A 26,629-nucleotide genomic window follows, 5' to 3' on the forward strand; every position below is an offset into this window, starting at 1 on the left:
TATCACTTGCTGCTGCTTGAAAAAGAAAGTGCGGCAACGCAAGAAACAAAAACTTGACTGCAAATTAACATGCATGTTGAGGTGTGGTATGCTTTGTTTATATTGACTTTACAAGTCATTGGTACGAGATGTTCAAAAAAAAACCCTCAGCACCTTAGAGAAAGTGGAGAAGGATCGGTGATTTATATTCACCAGCATCCTGCACTGCAGAGGAGAAATGCAGAGCAGGCGGGTCAAGTTAGCTCATGTAAATGTTTTGAAGAATTTGGCATCAATTTTGCCTGAAGCAAGATGCAAAACGTCAAGGAAAATAAGAAATATAATAACATGGAAAAGGACAATCAACATATGAAGCAATCCAACATGTCCGGAAAAAATCATCACCACGTGGTATAGCATTCAACACTCTTTCATCAACGTTTCACAAAAGCAGCATTGTGTTGGACTTCTTCTCATTATCATGCTGTGTCCACCTGCGTGTGGACTTTTATGTGACTGTCGGACTCATTCGCTGTGAATCTGTGGATATAAATATAAACCTTGCATGCTTTGCCAATTTAAAGGAGCTGAACCTGCAATCATCAGAGGAGGGGAAATAAAAGGAATTTCTCTGATGGAATATGTATTTTGTCTGGAAATGAAAGCCTTGGAAGCTGGCACTGGATAGTTTTTCGTCCCTCGTAGTACAAAAATGGTTTCACTCACATACCTTTACTTTTACTGTAGAGCAGCCATCTTTCAACTTTTACTGTGAAGTAATGCCTGGTGTAGTTTTATTTATTCATAAGGACAATCCATATTTATCCAAATGTCTATAAATGTGGCTGTGATCGCCTGCTCACTGATGTACTACTGTCCTTCAACAAGATGTTGTCAAGCCAATACTAATACAACAGTGCGCTAAAAAGCCACAAAAAGTCCTCAAGTCAAACTAGTCTGTTAAATGAAGACATCGATGATACTCTTAGGCTGAAATGTTTGCTGCTGCTCTTGTTCACCTTTTCACACCTTTATGTTTGGCCTGTTGGACTTAGTTTTCAAGCCCAGTGGAATTGGTGTGCAGGTATCTCTGCAATGTTTCAAAAGGTTCTCCAACACCAACACACCCGAATTCTGTGTCAAATTCTGGCCTTGCTTTAATGGGCTTTTTCTAAGCCTTTCTCTCTGACCTCATGAAGGAGTCTTTTCTTTGTGTCAGTAATAAAGAAACGTGGAAACGTATGTCGCTGTATTCCTTGAAGACTGTAGGATTTTTAAAGAAGAGAATGTGGATAGATATCTCTGTTTATTCTCCAAAGTCCAGCCTGTACAAACCTCAAGCAGCAACATCAAACTTTCGATCATTGATTTCCACTGTTCTTTTCTGCTTCCTGCTTTTTAAGTCTCCGATTTGCTAATCAGTCTTGTCTTGTATTCCCCTTTCCTTATAAATATCCTTAAAGTTAAGAATGGCTAGAAACGAGATAAGGCACCTTAAGGCTTTGATTAACTCAATAAAGAAAGGATTAATGTGTTATACCATGGAAGTCACAGTCGGAGATTCACCAGACGAGGTTGTTTGATTTAGTTTAGACACACTGTGGTTAATTTGATCTTTTCAGTACATCTATTGTACATGAATCAAATGTAAGACCTGTACTTTATATTAGACCGGAGCACAGATGTGATGAATTATTTCTTCAGTGTACTTATTACAAAATTGACTTTAAATATAAAAAGTTATGTGGAAATTTCCAAATGTTTGACAGAAAGGCTAACAGGAAAAGTTGTTTGCAGGTCAGCTGAGGTACTCCCACCAGTATCTTCCGCCTCCTCTGAGCCTCCCTGGTCAGTAATGGAGCGAGGTCAGCGGCAGGAACATGACAATCAAGACCCCAGCTGCGCCCTCAGCCAGACAGGGACTCTTAATCAATACCAGGCAGCCAAAAGTGGCATGTCAAGAATAGTGAGGGTCAGGGTCACAAATATCAAGCTGGTCCGGTGTGCCAAATTGAACGCTGAGATTCCAGGGTTGAATGAAGAACAGTTGAAAGAATCAATTGTATTTCTTCACTGTAGCTCTGTAAGATGTGGCTTCAAGTTTTAGACAGAAACAAGTAATTCAAGTTTTAGATTTGTATTCTCTCACCACAGCAGTGTTGGTTTGTCCCTGGATTTGATTGGACAGAGCAGACATGGGTTAAGGTAAATAATCAAACTCCCTTCATCCTGTCTTGATTTTTTGGTTTTCAGACAGCCCACACTCCTCTGCCTGTGACATTGGCATTCACATCACACAGCTGCCAAGTGCACTCTTGATAGCTCTGAGGAAATCGGACTGTCCTTCGGGCTCTCGTCAGTCTGCCTTAATAATGGGATTTCCACACATTACATCCGAACTCAGTGGGCGCTAATGTGGGGGAATAATATTTCCAGGAAAAGGGTGCACTCGAGTCCCAAATTGAATTTAAAACGTTACATTGACTTTAAAAAGAGGCCGTGGCTCGTGTAATGCCCAGGAAATAACCGTTTGCTCCGCCGAGCAGCAAAGCACCGAGCGGAGGATGAAATGCTGCTGCTCTGGATTTAACACACACTGCTGGATTAAAGTTCAAACATTAAACACCGATTTTAGCTGCTCTGTTTACTGTAAATATGTTGCAGTCAAAACACTTTTAGTGTGAAAATCCAGATTCACACTGTGTCTGGAATGTGTGCTGTTTGGGCTTTTTGTTAATCATTTCTTCCATGTTTCCTGTTCTCTCACCTTTGCACACACACATGAAAAGACAGGCATAATCATCATTGACCCAATATTTGATTACATTTGGCAATGCCTGAATGTGCTCAGATATTGCATTTGCACATGGACATTACCTGTCGACAAAGATCTGTCTAAAAGCATCACAGAAATGTGTGCATCAAATTTAGCCGTCTTATTTTAGTGGTATACTTGATCCCTGAAGGTGGAGGGAACTATTTCCTGAATCTTGAAAAATAAATCAGCATGGATATTACTTATTCAAATCGCTGATAAAGCAGCAGCACCCCCACCCCCCCCCCCCCCCCTTTTTGTCTGAGAGAACAAATATCCGTAAGCAATTTCTGTCTGTAGCTTTTTATGTGCATTTCATGATTATGTGTCTCTGTAATGCCTTTCTTGCAGATTTCAGTGCAGTTTTCCTGCCTAAATATTGTGGTTTACATATGAGCAGATGGGATGCGGAGTCGTGTCCAGACACCTCCACCTGCTCTTTGTTTGGGGAGAAACCCCTGCTGAGAGGATTTATTTGTTTACTATGTGGTCGGGAGGTAACAGGAGACAAACTGGCAACCCGCTAGTCAAGTAAGATATGTTTTATGGGGAAAGAGAGAGCATATATTGATGATGTCAGTGCATTTCTGTGTGTGTCTGTGTGTGTGTGTGTGTGTGTGTGATGATGTGTATGTGTATCAGCCTGAACTGCTGAGCTATCACTCTGCAGGCCATTACTGGAGGATGAGACATTGTGGCTGCCCGTTATAGTTTTTAAACAACAATCTGTACATGCTTTTATGCATCGATATATTCTATTACTCACATTGTAAACAGCCACTTGGCACATCAGCACATTTCATTAAAAATGAAACGTCATTTTGATTTGCACAAAACTCTTCCGTTTATTTAAAGGGGCGGGACAGTCAAACAAAAACTCTTTCAATGGAAGGCCCAGTGATCTGTACACTATAAATATCCTATGGCTTCTGTTATAAAGAGGCATGAATGCTCTTTTTCCAGAGTCTCCAAAGGCCCTCTCTCCACTGCTCTTCATGATTTTTTGGAGACCATTGGCAAATATGATCAGCGCATATCCAAACACTAAAGAGATTTTGATGGGTGCCAGTTGGAATTACTTGGGATCAAACAGTCAGAATGAAATGGATGCTTTAAATTATGACCCATTATTTGTCAAGATCAAACATTATTTCGAGAAATGGGGAGCCTTAACGTGATCTCTCCGGGGCGGAGCTGATTTGGTTAAGATGGTTATAGCGTCTCAGTTTAATCATCTTTCCACTATGATACCTTGAAATATTTTATATAACAGAAGCATTATAAAGAAAGTGTTAATGATTTTATGTGATGAGAAGAAAATCCAAAATTAAAACGTTTGCAAATAGTAATTTAGATGATGAGTTGCTAGACATTTATATCCCCAGGTTCTGCCTAAATGCTCTGTACTTCAAACTGACCAAAAAAACGTGAGAAACTGTATAAAACATTTATTGTTCGACAAGAAAGATTCTCGTCATTTTGCTGACTGCCTGATCTTCTATTTGCATTCACTGTCAGATAAAAACTTTAATGTGACCATAAAATGTGTCGTATAAGTGTTGGACTGTTCCTAAGTTTGCTGATTGCATCCTTGCTGACTTGCAAAATGAAAGGGATAGTTGGGGATTTGTGAAATGGCAGTGTGTGTTTTTACATTATGTTCAGTAAATGGCCATCAGTTCCCCACGTTTCAGGAAACTTGCGGGCCGCCTTCTCTCCCTGCAGAAGTCGATCATCTGTGGGTTTGGATTCATAAAAGTTTAGTATATACAGACTCTCTTGTGGGCTTCAGTTCATGCCTGTGCAGCATGCTTAATTGAAGGCAATTAAGGCCCCAGTCAACTCTGGAAGCTGATTGGTTTAGGCTCATAGCACGCGGCCTGTGCTAGCTTCACTGTTTTATGAAAATCTATGGAGTCACAGTAGCACGCTGGTCTCTGACTGCTTTTCATTTAGTTTTATTTTACTTTGTATCTGTTTTAACAAGACAAAACTTTCAATAATGTATTGAATTGACGGACTGGAGTTTTTTGTGGAGTAAGCGTCATATGTTTCCAGCTCTGCAGTTTTTTTGGGAAATAAGACACATTCACACATACTCTGTGCGTGCCGCGGCCCTTCAGCGCAGCGCACTACGCCATACTTAACCGCCACTCTAGTTAGTCATTGTGTTCACAAAACGGCCGCTGCAGTCCGTCTGTGGAGCGTGCTGCCAGCGTCACATCGGTCTGCTCTTTTTCAAATACGCTGCAAGTTCATTCATGACAGAGTACGCTGCAGACACGTATCAAGCTAGACAGTATCTCCACTATGAAGGTAAACATCATTTAGTAATGACTGTGTGCTGCACATGTATAGGATTTCAGATCCGTTTAGTAAATTAATATATAAAGTCAAAATAAAAGCTGTCTGACAGGTGACGTCTTGAAAACACTTTACAAAAATCATGTTTTAAAGGCTTAAAAGTGTTATTGCTATTGTAGAAGTTATTTTAATCACAGGTAATTTAGTTTGAGACGTCCGATTTAAGTTTGCGCTTATAAAGTATGTATTTGAATAGAAATTTATTAATGGATATGTCATTTACAATTGTATTGTACAATTATGTTCAAAATTAGATTTATTTGAGCATATTTTGTGTTATGGGTGGAGCTAAGTACTTACACGTGTCAGGAAAAAACAAATTGGCCTCTAATACAGAAGTAACAATTTTATAAGACGCTAGAAGAAATTCCCTCTGCAGATATGATGACATTTAGTTGGGACTTTTTTAGATGGTTAAATTTGTATTTGAACCCGGTCCACAGCTGTGTATGGTTTAGCTTTCCTGAAAGTACTCGAGCCAGCCTCAATATACTGAAAGTAATGCACTGACAGGACACCTCAGCCAACCACCTGAACGATCATGGACGAATGTAATTTTAGCCGAAACACTGTTGAGGCTCTAAAAATTACAAATTTAGAGAAGGTTGTTGTTTTGAACGTTCCTTTAACTTTTGGTCTCATTGTTTTCAAACTTCTGTTTTCAGGAAACATAATGAACCTTCAAGCTGGAGATAGCTTTTGAATTGATAGGGGGAAAAAAAGTACTACCCTGCTTCATGGATTGGATATTGGTCTTATGTCAAGTTGTGTGTGTCTGACTTCAGCAGCAGTGTGGCTGGTATAGACGTAAGAAAGTGTTTATTTGTTTGTCAATGCCGCAGAGAGGTAAGAAGTTAGCCTTACAAGCTGCTACAGTCAGGACCATAAGGGAGAAAACATTCACTGTTCAATGAGTGATAAGAAGTTGTATAAAGCTCCCTATGCTTCTCCCTTTTCTTTAAAGTCTCGGCTGTAGCTCAACAACTCTCAGAGGAGGTGTTTGTCAAGTCGATCATTCTTCCTCACAAGGTTAGCCTTCTGCCTGACTTCAAAGAATGGAGACATTTATTTGTTGAGCTGTTTAAGCAGCTGCAGCACTGCACTCATCAATCGACACATTTATCATTGTAAATCAACATGATCTTTGAGTAGTGAACACTGTTACATAACAGGAGTTGAGAAGGCAGCAATGCCATGTTTTTGCAAGTATTCAAGACCTAGCTGAATAATATAACTGGAGAAAAAAATAATAATCAAGGAATAGCTCTTCGAAAAAGAAGGTGAAAACTCGACCTTCGATGTGATATTTTTCACAAAGAAATGTGTCAGAGGAAGGTTTTGTTCACTTGTATTTCACACAAGGACTCTCCCCTGCCCTGCATTCTCCTCCTTGATACCCTTGTTCATTGATGACAGTTATACAATGAAACAGTGTGGTCTGTCTGCCTATGTGTACTGTTCTGGGTCAAGGGCTCAGTTCGGGACAATGCTGTCGTGCTCCTCTCACATTACTGTGCTTAGTTTCAAAACACGCTGATGGCACGGCTTTAGTCAGGGTCAAAGACTGTCGTCCATCTCTTTATATCAGATTCCATGTTGACTGCAGAGAAGTATAATTAAGCTCACATTGTGGCTCTTTACTGGTGGAAAATACATTTAGTGATCAGCCTTCAGTGACTGTTTGAAAGTATGTTTTTGCAAGTATTGGACTTGTCAAAGTCTCAGTATTTCTCTGTATGTATATGAGGAAGGGCTTGGTTAGTATGAAGAAGGTTAAAAAGAGGTGGTTTGGTTTTTGTCAGGGATTTCTGTTCACATTCCCCACACTGGCAGATTACATCCACTAATGGCTCCTGCTGACACTCTGTACCTTAGACCCGCTCCTCTGTTATCGGGATTATTGGGACTGAGTGTACTGGCAGACTTTGGTGTGGTAAATGGATGATTTAGGATGGATGACTTTAGAAATGATGCACATCTCATCGTCTAAAGTCGTGATTGTTTCTGTGCTGCAGAAACTATGACTTCAACCTGTTGTAGACTTCCAGGTTAGATTATTTTTGAATTGACTTTATGGATAGGACAGCTAAAAAGAGACAGGAAATTGTGGGGGGACATGCCAGGCAATCCAGTTCCCCTTTCATCAGGCTTCAATATGTTGATCCAAGGAACCAAGACATATCTTTCCCCACTCAAAAGTAGAACACTATAAACACCATAGATATTTGATGCATAATTAGGTGAATTCTACATAAAAATCTCGACAGAACACAAGATGATATCATAAATGATTATCAATGTATTTGTTCAACCAACAGAATTCAATGATTTTCTTGAAGCTTGGACTTCATAGAACAATTGATCAATCTTTTCTGAAGATCAGTCTTCTTGATTTGTTTCATATTGTGTCTTATAGCATATTAAACAGTATTTATCCAAGAAAGAGAAGAACACATCCACAAATGATTTATTGTAATGCTTTACAAAGGTGCCTGCCTCTAATAACAGCACAGATTCAACAACAGAAACAAACAGCATGCAGTCTTGTAAAAAAACAAAAACAAACAAACAAAAATGTTTAACTGTGTGGAATACAAAACTCTGTTCAATCTTTTGGCAGGAGCTGTTTCAATTCACGGCTGATCGGTGTTCAAGCTGGCAAGGTTACCACGCTTTGTTCAGTGTCATTTTTGTTTACAAATACTTTTTCACTGCTTTCAGCTCTAAGTTGGAGTCACAGGAAACGTTCCAATTATGCAAATAGGATACAAGCTTATTAGTTTTGAAGGGTATGGACTGGGTTTGTTTGTAGAATAACAAATACGCAGACAATGGGCTGGAAAGAGGACTATTAGCTTGTTGGCAATTATCTTTAATAACAAAGTGGCTGAATCAGGTTGAAATGTTTTTAATCTGACTAGTGTTTTAGTGACTTTCTTGAAAGGGCTGATAAGGCCTTCAGATTCATTTACTCTTTTGTTGATCATTTGAGTTCCACTATTGTCTTTAAATAAATTTCTATGGATGTAAAGGAATGATAAAGAGTCTAGTGCGGTCCACTACAGAGAAGAAACAAAGTCACTGCCTATTAGGTTTTGAAGAGGTTGGTAGTCTCTTGTTAACTTTTCTGCCATTGTTCAGTAGATGTACAATAAATTGATTTCCATGATTTATTTTTTTAATAAGTCCCACAATAGAAGAGGAATCTGCATCCAAGTCGCTCTATTATTATCTAAATTTGGAAGATATGAAAGACAGTATTTGACAGAACATTTGTGAGACAAGAAGTAGAGCTTAGGGAAATTGCAATCAGCAATGATGTGCCATGTTATTGCTTGAACAGTTCATCACATCTCAAACACACAAAAAAAACACATGGCTGTTTCTTAAAAACATTTTATTTAGCTTAGCATATTTGAACTGGTGCTTTGCTGATTACTTCGTATATCAGCGTTTTTAATCACAAACTTTATAGAGGACTTTAAGAAGCACTCCTCAGCTCAGTGCAATTCCTTAATTCATTCTCATCACAGTAAGTGAAAGTGAAAAGACATTTAAGTTCCTTAAATGGAAAGTCAATTAGGGAGTCCTGGATGATTTATTGTTTGCTACAAATACATTTTCTTCCTCTCATTTGACACCAATTTTACAACTTATTTTAATTAAGTCTATAGGTTTTATCATGCTGAAAATGCTGCGGCTCGGTACTCTTGTGTAAGTCTCATCACCCCCACTTAAAGAAGCTTGTGACACCATAAAACATAGATTTATGATACCTTTTCAATATTTGAGTGGAATATAAACCTTCCATCTCATTTGTCTTTGGCAAAGAAAACATTTTGATCACATGAAAATGTGTCTGAGACAATGTGACAAATGAACCGCAGGGTAAATAAAGTAAGAGGCTTAGCTAAAGCACACGTGCTACTCACTGCTCTTGCATGCAAATATTATTCCAAAGACTGAAATAACTGAACTGTTAATAGAGATTTCATACTGAAACAGTGAGTTTGAAGCAAACAGGTCAGATGCAGATGGTAGTTAGGGTTTATGCATCAGTCAAATTTTTAAATGTCCATGTTACCATAGAAAAGTGTAGTCATACAGTAACTGCATAGATATAGCTCAAAAATAAATTAAGAATGAAGTCATTTCTTTACTTTGTGCATATTGAAAGATTTAGTTGATAGTTCGACAGCAACAGAACTGCTAACTGTGTGAGCTCATACCTTTCTTTGTATCTTAGTATGAACTAACAAGGGACAAAAACAAAAGAATTTACATTCAAAAAGCAGATCCACCATATCCTAACTTTTAGCCCATAGAACTCCAAAATACTCACAGCTAAAATCTATTATCAGAGACTTTTATTTTGCCACACTAAATGTGGTGGTTAAATGAGCAGTTTATGTTCTGTCACCACTCGGTGTACTGGCAGCTCACACTCTGGCCTGAGCTCTACATTTAACCAGGAACACCAGGCCGTTCATATTTCCCAGCAGACTCCCCCTTCTTTTGTCTCTGCATACATAACATTTTATATGCAAGTTGATGAGTCTTGAATTTACACAGTTTTATATCGCCTCTGTTTGCTGCCAAACCAAGATATGATTTGTATCAGAATAGACTAGATTATAAACAACCAACAAATGTTTTTTAAAAACTGATTAACAGCGCTCCATCAAAAGTCTTAATGCTCCTGTAGTGTGACAAATAGACCGATTAGGTTCTAATTAGGTCTAGATTAAAGTGATGGAAAGCAGTGACAGAGTGAGAGATGTACTTCCACTGTGAGAAGAAACAGGGGGCATAACTAATAATGTTTTGGTCCTGAAGTCTTACTTCTGACTGACAGTCTTGATAGCCTCTAGTGTTCAACTTCAATGGAGATGTTTCCCAACACCCCATGGAGGTAATTTCCCCCAAGGCTGACAAATAGATTAAACTCAGAGAGCGAACCCTTGAACACTTCTCTGTTTCTGTTTCACTAATGTAATAACTAAGCACGCTTAAGCTTGCTCAGCCATGTCTTTATTTGAGGCTCGAGGCAGCTCTAAGACTGATAGAATGTGGATGAAACGTATTTGCTTTCACATCTGATACTTTGCACAAACTCAATCCATCCTGGTTTTCTGATCATTTTGTACAATGACCTGGCAGCAAGAGATTTTTTGGCAAGCCATTTCAAACAGATATTTGTGGTCTCTTCTGACTTGACCTCTATGTCATGCTCCAGATGTTTAGGTCTTAGATTTTAGAAATTTTTAAGGCCAGTTTTGTATAGTTTTTATCCAGAATCATTATAACGTTAACCGCCATGGTTTTGGTCTCAGCAATTGATGTAAAGATTTGGTGACGGTGCCGTTCACTTGATTTTGTCGCCCTGTGCTACCATCAAATTTAATCCTACACCGAATACTTGTTAAAAGAACTAAAGTTCCATCAGCCTCCATTGCAATTAGCAAATGCTAGCATGTTAACATGTTGAACTATGATGTATTGGATGACAATATTTCACCGCTCAATACGAGCAGAAATACATTTTCCTGAAAGCTGCCGTACTGCTGTATGTGCTGCTGTGATAAAATGCTAAATTTGACTTGGCTACATTACTACGTCGGTAAACATATTCTCTTCCTCAGGTAGGTTTCGCCCATTCAAGAAACCAGGGTGGGATGTGAAGTAGCAGATAAAATCACTCCTATGATCCCCCACTATTCTCAGTGTCATCTTTTGTTATTTGTTTAGATTGAGAGCCCCCTAGTGGAAGAAGTTACTTTCTGTGCTTCTTATTTTTTTTATTTCTATTGCTTTTACAAGATGACTCCGGACTCTTGCAGTTTGGGAAAATGATGAAATTCCCTGTGACAGAGCCTCTGCCAAATGAGCCTATTTAGAAAAATGCCTGCTGCTGAAGTGCTGCAGCTGTGCAGTGTGGCGAAGTGGAGCTCCCATCCATGAGTCAGAAATTCATTATCTTGAAAGCAAGCGTGGCAAAGTCCATGGGCAGGTGGTGTGGCTGATTTCACATCTCTCCTGTGTCCTGTGAGTAAAGATGCCACTTCACATTACCTCTCTGTAGATGAGGAGCACACCGGTGTGGTCTGTCCAACTGTCAGTGCTACTGAAATTAGCCAGTGTTAATAGCCCAGCTAATAAGATGAGGATCTTAAAAGTCCACTGCATGTATCTGTCTTCACACAGTCTAATGGATGTGTTTAAATGCAGTTTGAAAGTAGAGAAGAAAGAGGTGCTTGTTGTGTTAACCGATGACACAATCTGTACTTGCTTATATGTCAGATTGAAGGTAACAGTTTATACATGTCCAGGGAACATGACATCTCTTTGTTGTGTTTTCATCAGATTGGATATTAATAGACAGACAAAACGTTTTTCCTAACCAGTCACCACCGTTCTGTTTTGAACATTCATCTGGAAGTAGAGTGAATGTTTAAAGAAGACATTAAAAAAGAGTATCACCAGTTAATTCAACACAGTTAATCCGTGACACTGGACATCTTCGTAAACCTTGTGGAGAAACCAAGCATCTATACTAAAGAACTTCGAAATCACTTGACTCATACAGATATATTTGTGACATTCCATCATGTCTAGGACATTGCACACTGTGATTTGTCGTATGTTTTTTGTGCATTTAGGACAAATGTTCTGCAGAGCCAGCTGCAAGGACATGTGGCTTCTAAGAGGGTCCTCATCTACAACCAACTGCACAACAAGCTGTTTTTTTTTTCTCATATCAGGGACCTGGCCAACTTCTCTGTTTCTCTCAATGCACGCACGAGTGCTGTGATTTAACCTTGACGTCTACTCCGAATTGGTCTGTGCTGTCAGTGTAGCGATGAAGAAGATAGAGAGTTGTGTTTACCTGTAACAGCTACAGCTGCATGTCATCTGAAGCTGCATCACTGCAATCAAGGCTTCTTTGAATATACACATCTGTCAAAAATCACAGCTGGTAGTACAGTACACCCATGAAGAATGTTGATCTGAATTCCTGAATACATTACATCTCAGAGAGCTTACAAACTACTTCTAAGAAACTTTGCTCAAATGTGCGACGAGCTGCCTCGCTCTAAATATGACCCTGTGTTTTTTATCGTTCTATATTTTGCTCTGCATACTGTCGACCTCTCAATGTCACTCATGTAATCATAGATGTTCTCACATTTTTTCTGAAAGTTGTCTCCTGAACAGCATGACAACATATTTGTGTGTACTTCAGGTGCACATGGGAGTGAAAGCTGTACAAACAGTCCGTCATTGGGGAGAAGTTATTTACGGTCTCCTGTAACTCAGTCAACTCTGCTAAAAAGACACAAAACACACACAATGGGCTCCCTCCTGCTGATGCAGTTTTGGCACTATTACTGTAAATTCAACATTGCTGTGCTGGACCGATCTCTTCGCAGTGTTTATACTGGAGCAGAAGAGTGATCGTACCAATCAGATGTGTATAATACAAGCTCAACACCAACTGTCTGGGCTGCTGACGAGCCAACGTTCCAGCTCTCATTGCTCGCTATGAATAAGAATCCAATTTCATTTGAAATAAAATGCACAATTTATATTGTCTGTTTTACTCAATCATCAATACAAAGTCAGTACATTGCAGTGCGAGCAGTGTTTTAAGCCAGGTTTGTTACTGACGGGGCGATAAATGTTCCATGGACTGCATTTTCAATTGTTTTTCGATGATATGTCTTGAACAAATCCATGCTTCAGATGCACAACTAAGATCATAAAAATGAATGCTTGTTAGACACAAATGAACATTATGGAATATGCGTAGGGAGGAACAGTCAGCTCTGGCCTGCCATTATAGTGTAGAGTTCATTTATGTGGAGGTGTTCTGTGCTATAAATATAAAGTATGATATGATGATATGGTATGAGTCTAGGATATGTACATAATAATGGGGTGAAAACAATGACAAATGCAAATAAGAGAAAGCTTCTGTGTATTTTTCTAGTTTTACTCAGCCAATCTAAACCTGGCCTCGAGCAGTTGTGACGGAGAATGGCAAGCAGTTTCTCATTAGCTAGGTGGTCAGTTAATATGTAAATACGAAACACTATTGAGAGAGGAAAAAAAATGATAAAAATAATAATGAGAAGCTGAAATGGAAATTTGTTTTCTCAGTATTGTATCTCTGTTTGCCAGTGAGCCATAGTTTAATGACGCAGACCATGAATGCAGTATTTTTAGAAATAGGTTCACAACCTCATCAACTGTGTCCTAGTTTAGGATTCCATTATTTTTAATCTATACGTATTTCAGAAATAAATTAATAAATAATAATAATGCCTGTTTGAATAAATGGCAGTTTGCAGCAAGCCAAATAGAGTCTTTAATTCTAAGAAAGTAGACCTCAGTATAACAACTTTAATTCATACACATCAGTCATATTCTACTTCACAGAACGTGTTCTCTGTAGTCTGACTCCTCACACTTTCAAAGACTGCACTTTGAAATGTGCTGGTATGTTGAAATCCAATATAGCATGTGGATGAAGACATTTGTAATCTTTTAGAAAAAAAAAAAACTTGAGTCCATGTCTTACTTTGATGAGTGGACCTCATCTGTGCAGCCTGCGTCTCCTTTGATGATACAACGTTATTGGTTCTCGGCTGATCAATGACATCCATTATTGAAAGGGAATAGTCGCAGTTATAACTAACCTCATAAGACAAGCAATGATGGTGTAGAATAAAATTTATAGTTATTGGATGTTGAGCCTCTGCAAAGGATGAATTCATGCCAGAAAGTCTCACATGAGTGATAGTAATTGTTGATCTGGGATCTGCACTGTGTACGGAAAATAAGTCCATATCATTTAATTCATGTCTTTCTCCACTGTGTATTAAAAATTGGGCAAACATGGATTTCCCCTATAGAGTGCTCAATTAAATGTATGCATAAAGAGCACTAACATATTGCAAAAGCTGAGTGTCCATCTATATCATCTCTATTGGAAAAAAGCAATTCCATATGAAAAATCTTTTTCACTAATAATATTTTCCCAATCCTCAATTGACACTGTTTTTTGAATTTGTCTCTTTAATTGAATGGATTTAAAACCAACCATGAACCCTTTAGTTCTGTTTGTGAATGAAAGCTGAGCTGTAAGGACAGTCAATATTTAGACCTATATTTGACAGGAACAAATGACTTACGGCTAATTTGACTTCATCCAGAATGAGTTCTTCATGCAAATCTGCTATTAATTATCAAAGCCGTTCATCTGAAATAGACAATGTTCTTCCTTCCCTGTAATATTCAGAGCTATTAAAAAAGGCCATATTTTCCACTCGTATGGCCAAATGACATTTCTCGATTGATTTTTATGGTGGAAGTCAACACGGAGGAGTTTAGCCATCATTCTGGCTTGTCGGGCCTTGAAGGTTGTAATAGCTTTTATCAAATGGACTTCTCGCTTTAAACAGTGCACAGGATGCTAGCTTGCAAATATGTGTCTTGTCCCACTGATCAATAACGCATTAATTTTGCATTTCAAACAAGGAGAGAGTGTCAGCGGATGTGTAGCTGGCAAAGTCTACTCATCAAATTAAAACCGCTGTACGGTTGGGACACTTTTCAAGCTCATGTTGTGAAAGAGAGAAAGAGGTCAAAGGACACTGGGGGTGTTTTGACTATCACGGGGGATAAAGTCAAAGTGTGCCATTAATATAAAGCTTGTTAATGACCATTAACAATATGACAAAAAGGAAGACGACAACAAAAAAGCGATGCAGAATATTTGTTTTATTCTCGTCGGACTGTCGAGCCTCGAGGCAAAATAAGTGCTTGATGGCCGACCTGTAAATGCCTGTGAATCACTGCGTCATAAATCTCTGAACTTCAAAGGGACGAAGGAGGATGAGGTACTTTCTCATGGGTGACATGTCAATTATTCCTCCCTCCCACTTTCAACCGTTTTACACTTGGCTACCTGCAATACACACCACCAACCAACAGCTACCTCTGATATCTTAAATCTAGTCCTAAACACATTTGTCAGCTCTAGACAGATACATGATTGATGAAGAGTCCAGCCCTTCTCTTCACCTGGGACAAGGTTTTCTCTTAATCTGAATAATTCATCCAACCTGTTTGTAAACTTCTGCCTTTTAACTTTAAGGCTTGAGTTGCTGATAATTAAAAAACCTCAAGTCCCTAGCTCCTAGTTTCTTCTTGTGCGTTCGTCAAACATCTGATTACAATTACAGGCAATTAGATATTTCACAATTAATGTGCGAAGCTTTAGATATTGACCATAAGACGTTTCATCAGTGCTACATCACAGCCAGTCAGTGAGGTGACTGGTATCCTAGCAACAGACCAACGTCAAAAATGCCCTCGACTGAAGGCTGTTTGAATAATAAAATGCTGCAGTTTGCAGTTTGCTGCAGGTTTGCGAGGTGCTCGGCTGTCATTTTGTTTGCAATGCTGACAAGGGGAATAAAGTTCACAGATGGGAAAGTTAGTAAGTGAATACTTCACCTGCTAAAACCAGCCAAACACAGCTCGTGCCTTTAATTCTGTCATGATGAAATTAGGACATTCATTTAGGCAGTGACCCTTCTTCTAATGAGCCATTGCCAATTATGAGTTGTGCAGTAGGAACAGGGAAGTGCGCGCACAGTGATAGTCCTGAAAGTTTGGAGAATCACAAATTATCAACATTTGCAATTTTAGCATATGCTACATTGAAAATGTTTGCACAGTTGTGTGAATGCTAGCAGGAGACGCCGCATTAGTCTGAATTACTTGCGCACCTGCTATCGCCCTCTCCCCAACACCACTGTATGGACTACAACGGGGCTGCCCACCAATGTATTTGTGGTTGCTCAAGTATAATTGACGACCATTTAAGCATTTTTTCTTATCAATTTCTGTAAACGCACTGTCAGTGCTCGATAAACTAATGAACATCCTGCTGTTTATTTTTGACAAAGTCACATGGCAATGTGCCTGAAATCAGTAGATTTGCGACCAGTATTGTATTGATGCCGGTACAGGTATCAGAACAACTCTAATATCAGTCGCTGTTTGGTGTTACTGATCAATGCTGCAACATTGTATACTTTCTGGTGTTGTGGTGAGCCCAATGCGGTGTTTGAACAAGAAGAGGACAATTCTGGATGAAGTATAATCATTATTTTCAATGTGGCATATTTTACCTTTCTGCTGACTGTAATCAATGTCATAACCAGATGAGTCATTTGTTACATGCCAATCAATGAGCTTGTTCCTTGATTCAGAATCACTCAAAGTAATATATTCCAGACAGGTAGAGTCCCAAATATACAAACCACAGTGGCTTTCATGACATCTACACCAAACAGGTATTCACATCTTTCCATTTTGTTTTTCTTCTCCTCATTTGGGAAACTGGTTTTTGATATGTGTGACTCACGTGTGTGTTAATCTCAACCTCTCTGTATGACAACATCTAAATGAGCTAACCTCTCTACTGCTGTCATTCACTTAACAGATGAAACATGTTGTGCCCAATTTCTTTAACACCATGGAACTGTATCGTCAGAATCAATCACAGGTCCAGGCTGACAGACGCAGAAGTCATCTGTATTCCCAACTGCCTTGTCAGAAGCATCATCCAATATGTGATACACTTCACAGACACTGGTATACTTCTAACCTTGCCAAAGGGATTGAAATATGTCATCAACTTTAGCAGCAAAGCTCCTGAGGTCTGTCAAATGAAATCAGAACTCATATTCTTACTACAAACAGATAAAAATTCTATTTATTTTGACACCACTTGACAGAACAAGGACGAATCTGTGTCATGTATTCATAAATGAATGAGGTTCAAATTTCATACTTATTGTGAATATCTTTGTCCTGTTAACTGTTGGGCAGTAATACAATAAAATAGTTTTTTCTCTTAATAAGTAGTGTAACCAATAAATCATGAAGTTCACGTCATAATATTACAGTTACCCACGCAAAAAATCCATTCAACCTTACTGTTGTTGCCCTACTTCTGATTAAAAAACTAAACAACCCCCTGATTGATTTCATTACGCACATAAGCCAAGCTAGAAGGTAGCTTACTGTAACAAACTGTAGTCCTGCAATGCCTACAAAACAACCAAGACTGGATTTTAATCATGGACAGCTACAAGCAAAAAAGAACTCATGAAACTTTTATGAAAAGTAATATGCCAATATGTTGGCAGGGAGTTATAAGTAAAGTAAAGATATTACTTTTTTTCTTTAATAGGCCCAACACTGGTGCTGTTTTATGTGGATCATCTCAAAAACAAAATGCTGGCATCACAAAATACTGTCCTTTTTGAGATACAATAAATTCCACAAACAGGTCAAAGCTTTCCAGGGTGAGAAATGGGTGTCACGACCTGACCTGTCTTCACAAATCACACACCGCACACAAACGACCCGTCACATCAGTAATGCCTTGGAGACATGTACACAAGAGTACTGCTTAGCCTCAAGGTCAGACTTCAGCTTTGAGTCACCTCTGCAGCCTCTCCAACAAGCACTTAATATTCTTCTGCCAGGAGCTGTGATTCAAGACCAAACTGTCAATTCAAGAAGAAGTACCATAAACAGTTGGGACCACGGTAGATGCTGAGCCTTTGTTTGTAGAAAAAGGTGCAAAATTCTCAAAGCAAGTCGAGTTGGGTTAGAACAAAAGTACGCCATAACACAACTGTGAACATGTACAAAGACTTGAATTTGGAATATGTTAATAATGTTGACAATTGTGAGTGTTCATGCATGTGTCCATGTCCTTGTCTTTGTATGACCTGCTTGTCTGGGGATGTCTACGAAGATAAATTAGCAACCTTGTAACCATGACAGCAGCCAGTCATCATCTCTCTAAGGGTCATCCTTAAGTTCATCCGTAGATCTTATTAAATATTCAAAGTCCTTTTGAGCACCAGCCATTGCCTACTTGTATTTGAATAGCCCACAATCACAAGCGCCAGATATTAGAGCTCACACACAAAACCCTGTAATCAAACGGTCAACATTTGTGGCACAAAATCAGTATGTAGCATAAATGTTGACGATCATAAAAGTATTTGCATATCTTTCACAAAAATTGCAGGCCAGTACAACGAGTAATTAGACCATGCACGTTGTGTTAAAGATAATTTGAGGTCACAGTGATGGAAATGACTGCTATTGAAACAAGCTGTTTGGAAACACAGCAGAGATGAGCAATGGCATGTAATCAGGGCAGATATTATAGCTGTTTAATTTATGCCATCTGCATTTATGATGGGAATCATAAGACAGAATTGGACTCATCAAGCCACATTTTGAAGAAAAGTTTACACAAACAGAGCTGCAAACTGCTTTTATGCAGGTTTTGAGACTTTCCTCTGCTGTCAAATATTCACTCTCTTTTTTTTTTAGCTCTGTTTCGGTAACAATAAACCAATGCATGAGGACTACTGCACATTTAGATTTATGAAGGGTTGGTTGGTCAATACAAGCCAACACACTCACGTACATGTCCTCAGCCCGTTTGAGAATTATTTATTTATGAAAAACAGAATCTCCCCATGTATACTTTTTCTTTGTTCTGCTGTCAAGAACTTGTCCACTGAAAATCACGCACAAGAGAGAGACCGAGACAGTTTATGCAAACATTCATGTATTTTTAATCATGTAAGGTTTGTGCTGATGTCATATGAAACCACGTTGATGTCCAATACACACTGAAGTGCGATGGAGAGTGAAATAGTGAAACTTTAATAGAAGAACAAACTTTAATAGGATATATAGATCCTTCTTCCACTTACATAGTCAATCAAACCACTGCATGCATACATTGTATCCGATCATGATGGAAAAATGTTGTTTGTATCCATATACAATAGCCATATTTTGGTAGGAGCATGCAATACTGGAGAAAGGCCCAGTTGAAAATGTTGGCAGATAATATTCTGCACATGTGCTCGGATATAATATTTTTTACTGAGAAATTACAATTAGGGCAGAGCTCCACATAAAAACTTATTTTAATCCAAATACTGTGGGCAGAATTTTATATGCAAGGAACATGATTCAAAAATAGTTATACTTTTTGTTGGGGGGATGTTTTTTTTTTTTTTTTAATCATTTATTGGATAGTAGAGCTTAAGAGAGAAAGGAAATGCCGGATACGAACCCAGCGGATAAAACTAGGCTGAAACCCCAACAATTTTAATGTTTGACTCGAATATAGTTTTTGAAATTCGCCTTTAGAAATATAAAAGTCACATTTGAGGTCTCTCTGTTGGTGTGAATGTATAGACAGGTTCTAATGAGTCTTTTCCAATCAGTGATTACTGAGTGTGTCAATGATTGCCTGCAGCTACAAAAGCTTCTTTAAAGACTGAGTGCACCTGAATTAAAATGGACCCCTCTGCATCAATAGCTGCTATTGATTTATTGTTTTTCCTTTCTCTATCTGAGGTGCTCATTCTCTGTACTCTAATAAGCCCTTACTCACACACACACACACACACACACACACACACACACCCTAAAGCTGGAGCCACCGTGCTGAGTCATTTGACATGGCAATCTTTCCAGAAGTCTATTAGGACTGCCAAGCCGACAATGTCAAACAGGCGGAGAAGGAGTTCCTCCAGTGCTGAACTCATTAAATCAAATTTTTAACAGTTTCACCTTTTTCTCTTTTCACTTGTTGCTGAAAAGTCTCATTGTTGGTTGTGGATCCACTTTGTTGTATAAAGTGATGGTGTAAATGTTGATATTTTTGAGGGATGAAAGAACCTGCAAGAAGTCTGTTCTTTCATATATTGGATACATTTACCTATGGGGTCTATTAAAAGCTCAATCTAACCTGAAAGTCTGTATCTGCACACTTCTGTTCTCCAGTCCTGACGTTACGCTGCCTGCTATAAATTCATAGCAAATAAATTATCTCAGCAGCACAAACTGAAAATCCTGAACAATAAAAATGCACATTTTCAATCCTAAATGATTAATTTGTTCTGCTTGTGAAAAGCTATATCTTTCCCCACAACATGAGTGGAAAACTAAGGACAGTATCACTGTGTGTCTATATGTTGAGAAATAGCAATATCTATCATTTACAATACAGAACTTCAGTCATTCTGTTTCTGTCATTACTCGGAAGATCCAATAAGAAGCATCCTCTCATTTGTCCGTGCTGACAGCTGTTCAATGGCGACATCACATCAATGCCAAGAAGACAAAGCATCAGTGTTATTAATGGCATGTGCTGATATGGTTGTGGTCATGAAAGAGAGTGGATTTCAGCTGTCAGCCAACAAAATGCAACAACACTGAGAAGCTTATTTCACAAATGGAAAGCCCTCAAGGGGATCCTTCAGCATTACAGTCCAGACATGCAGAAAGTCCCTCTTTCTGTGTTTATGTGACCAAGGTCTCAATCAGCAAACAGCAGAGGGCAGCAGTATCAGATGATCTGGAGGTAACAAGTTTCAAACATAATGTTTGGATCAAACATAAATACATGTATTCATAAGTCTCTATTTGGGTAAACTGCTGGCTGTTTTTACCAACATATAGTATAGTAAGTGTGGAAATCACTGTAATCGCAAAATATATCAGACCGTATGGCCAATCATTGTGCCAACAGTTATCGCAATCTGTCAGTTATATCATTACAGCGTCAGTCTGTCTCAGCTGTTTGGAGCCAAGCACAGTAAGTACAGTCTTGTCTTAGGTAAACATAAACAAAAAAAAAACCGCTGGTCATCCAGATCCTAATATCCTGAAAGGGATACTTCACCCATTTGCATTCAACTGTGTATCATTACAAATCAAGTAATATTTTAAAATGGTCGTGCATCCATCCCTCATGACCCCCTGAGATAGAAAATGTCTGCATATCTTGTCTGAAAAGGAGTCTCCAATGACGCAAACATTTTCATTTTGCAGTGCCGTGCAGTTGTTCTTTCATCCACATAAGCCAAAAAGAATCTTTCTGCCTTTTCTCGGTCAAGAAGGCATCAACTTCAAAATTAATTTCACATTTATACTACATATATGACCCAATGTCAATACAGATTCATGTTTTACAAGTCTATCCCTTTAAGGCATGCTTCTAATGTACATAGTTGATCTCTGTCATCAGTACTATTATTAATGTATTTAACTGACGAGTTATTCTGGTGCCAACCAGCGAGGGCTTCAATGTTTAATCATTTAGTCAATTAAGCATGCAAATACCAAAGACCAACAGAAACACAGAGAAAGTTTATTTTTGAAGAGATGTTTGAACCTCTTTATTTATTTCTCCTTATTCTGCCAAACCTATATTTCAGAAAACCCTTTAGAAAATCAAACTTTGTTCATGTTTTTTTACTCGAATATATATCATCACATTTATAAAATGCAGACTTTGTTTGTCTGTAGTTCTTTACTTATTTTCTACATTTATGTTGTTGCACGATAGAAAAAAAACCCTTCTTGAAGTTGTATTATTTTCCTTCCAGGATGCATATTTTTAAGCAACAGCAGAAAAGGCACAGAGCATGCAGCCTCCACACTTATTCTTGATGCTTCATTCCCATTCTGTCTCCCAACTTATTTGTAGAGGAGAATCAATTTGAAGCAGCTGTCTTCATGTTCCAGCAGACTTCCTGAAATGAGAATAAATAAACATATTCAAAGTGACAACCTAAGGCTTGCTGGTGTCTGAATGCAGCGACCGCGCTTGGATTGAATCTGAAACTGGCAAATGAGACTGGTGCTGAAATGGCAGAGGCCCCTGATTGGATGACAGATGGGACCTAAACCTTATTTTTTTATTTTCCCCTCTTCTTTCACTGAAACTGTGTATTTACTCTACGAACTGATGCAACCATGAACGTCACCCTCCTGCCCTCCATTTGTCTGTTTTATATTCAAATTAAATAGAAACTTCAGTTGTGATTTTTATCATCATTAGAGGCGCACATATTACATGTATGTAGCTCCTACATATATCATTTAACATGTCAGTCAAATGCATGTCGCCTTATCCTGTGTGTCCTCCATGACATACTAGTAAAAATAGTTTGACCTTGCCGTGTGTCACTCAGTTTAGTGTTTCTGGGGGTAATCTATGTATTGATCTCTGGGCTACCTGATGAATGTTGTAAGCCTATACATGACGGTTGAAGGTCAATAATGACATTCAACGAAATGGCTCTATAATGTTTCAGACTCCACAGGGTTCCAGTTATCAACGGATTCATTTGTTAAAATCCCTACAGACATTGATCTTGTTATTTCTGTTTATAAACTGCATGACAACAGCCGTGAATCATGGACTAGGACTAGAACTGTACAGTAGTCTGTAGTTTGTCTGCGCGGGGGAAAAAATAGATCAAGGTGTTGCAATTTCTCTTAGGATTTAAGTACATGATCTTTTGAAGAAAAATGTGTTTTTAAGATGTATTTCTGGGATTAGGGCTGTATTCAGGTAGGCCGGTAGATTACAACATTAGGAGAGAGAGGAATGAGAGGAGCTGCGGGACTGATCATACATGCTGGAGTGCTGCTGTACTAAATGACAGCACGACTCTCACACAGCACAACCTCCAGTTTGATCATTCTTTAAACACCTTTCCTATCAGCAGCTTACCTCCTTTCTGCACACTTGGTATTTATGTCTAATCAGTCTAATTTCTGTATAAGTGGTCCAACTTTACAGTTGAAAGTTTATTGGTAAAGGTAGTATCTTCTTCAGTGGAAATCTTTTCTACGAACATTTCCATACTCTTGGCTTTAATTTAATCAGGAAAGAGATTCAGTATTTCCATATACTACTTCTTTATATTTAATGCCTTTAAACTTGGCAGCCTGCTATAGACTTTAGAAGAGGGGATTAACAGTACACCAAGGAAGTCTTTAATTGCATTTGTATAGAAAAGATTCACACTGAGTGATGTTTTTTTATGGTTAAAAGAGACAGCAGGATGACTTATATAGTTTCAGAATACCACTAAGCATTTACAGGTATAGATCAGAGTAGACATCAGAAGAGCCACTTTGGGATTCGTTGAAATGACTAAAAGTTCCTCACAGCTTGAATATGTTTCACTAAATATTTACTAGATGAATAAATGCCTGGAGGAAGATAGTTGTAAAGTGCTATTTTATTCGTCAGCTGAGACATTCAATATTCTCTTTTTTCTGATTTAATTCCACTGCCATGTTTAGATGACCCTAAGCATAGGAAATCTTAAGTGAAGGAGTATACAGATTTATGAAAAATAAAATATTAATGACAGGTTTCCTGGATCAAAAAAAAAAAGGAAAAATAATTCTAACAAAGGTAAGCTCCCAAATGTGTTTTTTCTTATTCGTTGACAGCTACAAAAAGAAAAGAGATTCACACTTAACTCATTCTCCGCCATTGACGGAATATTCCGTCAATTGGAACCCAACCGTTCCCCGCCATTGACGGAATATTCCGTCAATTGGTGTTTTCAGTGTAATACGATAGGGGGCGCTCTGGCGGACATTGTGAAAAAGTTACAGGACTGTGGGGTCAAAAACAAACAAACAAGACCACCCGCGGGAAAGTAAAAAAAAAAAAAATCCATCTCCTTTGTTCTTATTTTCGCGCCAGTGGCGTTCTATCAGTCTATGAGTTTGACGCGCGTCTAAAAGATAAGCTCTTGAATAGTACAAACATGCCGGCGCCAGCGAGGAGATATTCGGCTGCCCAAGCTTTAGAGTTAGTTATCGATTCAGACTCTGATAATTCATTTTTTGACGTTCGTGAAACTGATTTGGATGAAGACAGCAGTGGCGACATCGAGTGGAGGGATTCAGGACCTACATTCAGACCTTCAGGACGTGTAAGAGGTAAGATATGATCACATTATTTTTTTTGATTCACCGTGATAGCATACGCATCTGATAATTCATGAGATAACGTGACGTCGAAATAACATGTCTCTCATTTCTGTACATAAACTATGTACCAAACGAATTTTTGAAGGACATTTTATTGTTATTGTCCAGACACAGAGTCCAGGTCTCCAAGGTCCAGGTCTCCTTTACACCGACATACCCGAGGTGCAAGAGGTGAGTTATGATAAGGGTGTTTTATTTAGTTTGACAGTATGTTACTTAGATTGCATGATTATTAGACACTACACGACGAGAGCATCTGCTAACTTGGGAGAGGAGATGAAAAAAAAATCATTTATCTTTCATTCTGTACAAAGTTTATCAAATGAATGTTTATATGACATTTTACTGTCATTTTCTAAACACAGAGTCCAGGGATTCAAGGCCCAGGTCTCCAAGGTCCAGACATTCCCGAGGTGCAAGAGGTGAGTTATGATAAGGGTGTTTTATTTAGTTTGACAGTATGTTATTTAGATTGCATGATTATTAGACACTACACGACGAGAGCATCTGCTAATTTGTGAGAGGAGATGAAAAATAAATAATTTATCTTTCATTCTGTACAAACTATTTACCAAATGAATGTTTATATGACATTTTACTGTCATTTTCTAAACACAGAGTCCAGGTTCCCAAGATCCAGGTCTCCGAGGTCCAGGTCTCCTTCTTACAGACCCACCGGAAGTGGAAGAGGTGAGTTATAATAACATGGTGTTTTATTTAGTTTGATGGTATGTTATTTAGATTGTGTAATTATTAGACACTACACGACAAGAGCATCTGCTAATTTGTGAGAGGAGATGAAGAAGAAATACTTTATCTCAATTTGTACACAAACCGTTTGTCAAATGACTGACTATATGACATTTTACTGTTGAGACACAGAGTCCAGGTTCCCAAGATCCAGGTCTCCGAGGTCCAGGTCTCCTTCTTACAGACCCACCGGAAGTGGAAGAGGTGAGTTATGATAACATGGTATTTTATTTAGTTTGATAGTAAGTTACTAAGACGATTATTACACGATACAAGACAAGAGTGTCTGCTATTTTGTGAGAGGAGATGAAAAACAAATGAATCTTTCATTTTGTACACTATTTACCAAATGAATGTTTATATGACATTTTACTGTCATTTTCCAGACACAGAGTCCAGGGATTCAAGGCCCAGGTCTCCAAGGTCCAGACATTCCCGAGGTGCAAGAGGTGAGTTATAATAACATGGTGTTTTATTTAGTTTGATGGTATGTTATTTAGATTGTATGATTATTAGACACTACACGACAAGAGCATCTGCTAATTTGTGAGAGGAGATGAAGAAGAAATAATTTATCTCTATTTGTACACAAACCGTTTGCCAAATGACTGATTATATGACATTTTACTGTTGAGACACAGAGTCCAGGTTTCCAAGATCCAGGTCTACGAGGTCCAGGTCTACGAGGTCCAGGTCTCCTTCTTACAGACCCACCGGAGGTGCAAGAGGTGAGTTATAATAACATGGTGTTTTATTTAGTTTGACAGTATGTTATTTAGATTGTATGATTATTAGACACTACACGACAAGAGCATCTGCTAATTTGTGAGAGGAGATGAAGAAGAAATAATTTGCATCTCAATTTGTACACAAACTATTTACCAAATGAATGTTTATATGACGTTTTACTGTCATTTTCTAGACACAGAGTCCAGGTTCCCAAGATCCAGGTCTCCGAGGTCCAGGTCTCCTTCTTACAGACCCACCGGAAGTGGAAGAGGTGAGTTATAATAACATGGTGTTTTATTTAGTTTGATAGTAAGTTACTAAGACGATTATGACACGATACAAGACAAGAGTGTCTGCTATTTTGTGAGAGGAGATGAAAAACAAATGAATCTTTCATTTTGTACACTATTTACCAAATGAATGTTTGTGACATTTTACTGTCATTTTCTAGACACAGAGTCCAGGTTCCCAAGATCCAGGTCTCCGAGGTCCAGACATTCCCGAGGTGCAAGAGGTGAGATTTGATGACATGTTTTTTTTAGTTTGATAGTATGTTACTTGGATTGTATGATTATAAGATACTATATGAGAGCATCTGCTAATTTGTGAGAGGAGATGAAGAAGAAATAATTTATCTTTCATTTTTTACACAAACTATTTATCAAATGAATATTTGTATGACATTTTACTGTCATTTTCCAGATGCAGAGTCCAGGGATTCAAGGCCCAGGTCTCCTTTATACAGAACTACTCAAGGTGAAAGAGGTAAGATATGATATGAAGAGGCCGAAAAATAACGTTCCTCTCTTGTGCACATCACACTGTTGAATAAAAAAAATTGTCATTCTAATTATTTACAGGTCGAACACAGCAAAGAGGCAGAGGTCGGACCTGTGGATCTTATGGCCGTGGTGGTCAAGTACCTGGTGACCAAGCAAGAGGGTCTGTAAACCAGCCAGGTGCAGGTCCTGGTCCAGGTAATCTGATGTGGAAAGAAATGAACTGGCAACCAAAAGACTTTCCTTTCACTGAGAATCCTGGACCTCTAAATGATGCTGCTGCTCTTGA

General features: G+C 38.5%; 1 protein-coding gene across 1 annotated transcript; it reads left to right on the forward strand.

The window, feature by feature from the left end:
- Positions 1-5,991: 5,991 nt before the first annotated feature.
- On the forward strand, positions 5,992-26,629 carry LOC306836174 (uncharacterized protein; the record flags this gene model as incomplete). The annotated part of the gene is made up of 12 exons (XM_079363133.1): positions 5,992-6,004; positions 6,123-6,187; positions 24,191-24,253; positions 24,448-24,504; positions 24,701-24,772; positions 24,959-25,036; positions 25,219-25,281; positions 25,474-25,560; positions 25,755-25,832; positions 26,013-26,075; positions 26,264-26,326; positions 26,422-26,629. 12 exons carry the CDS (start codon positions 5,992-5,994, stop codon positions 26,509-26,511), a joined length of 792 nt encoding a protein of 263 aa, XP_079219259.1. The 3' UTR covers positions 26,512-26,629.

The sequence above is a fragment of the Symphodus melops genome (genome assembly GCF_947650265.1).
Source record: "Symphodus melops genome assembly, chromosome: 1".
NCBI classification, from domain to species: Eukaryota; Metazoa; Chordata; class Actinopteri; order Labriformes; family Labridae; genus Symphodus; species Symphodus melops.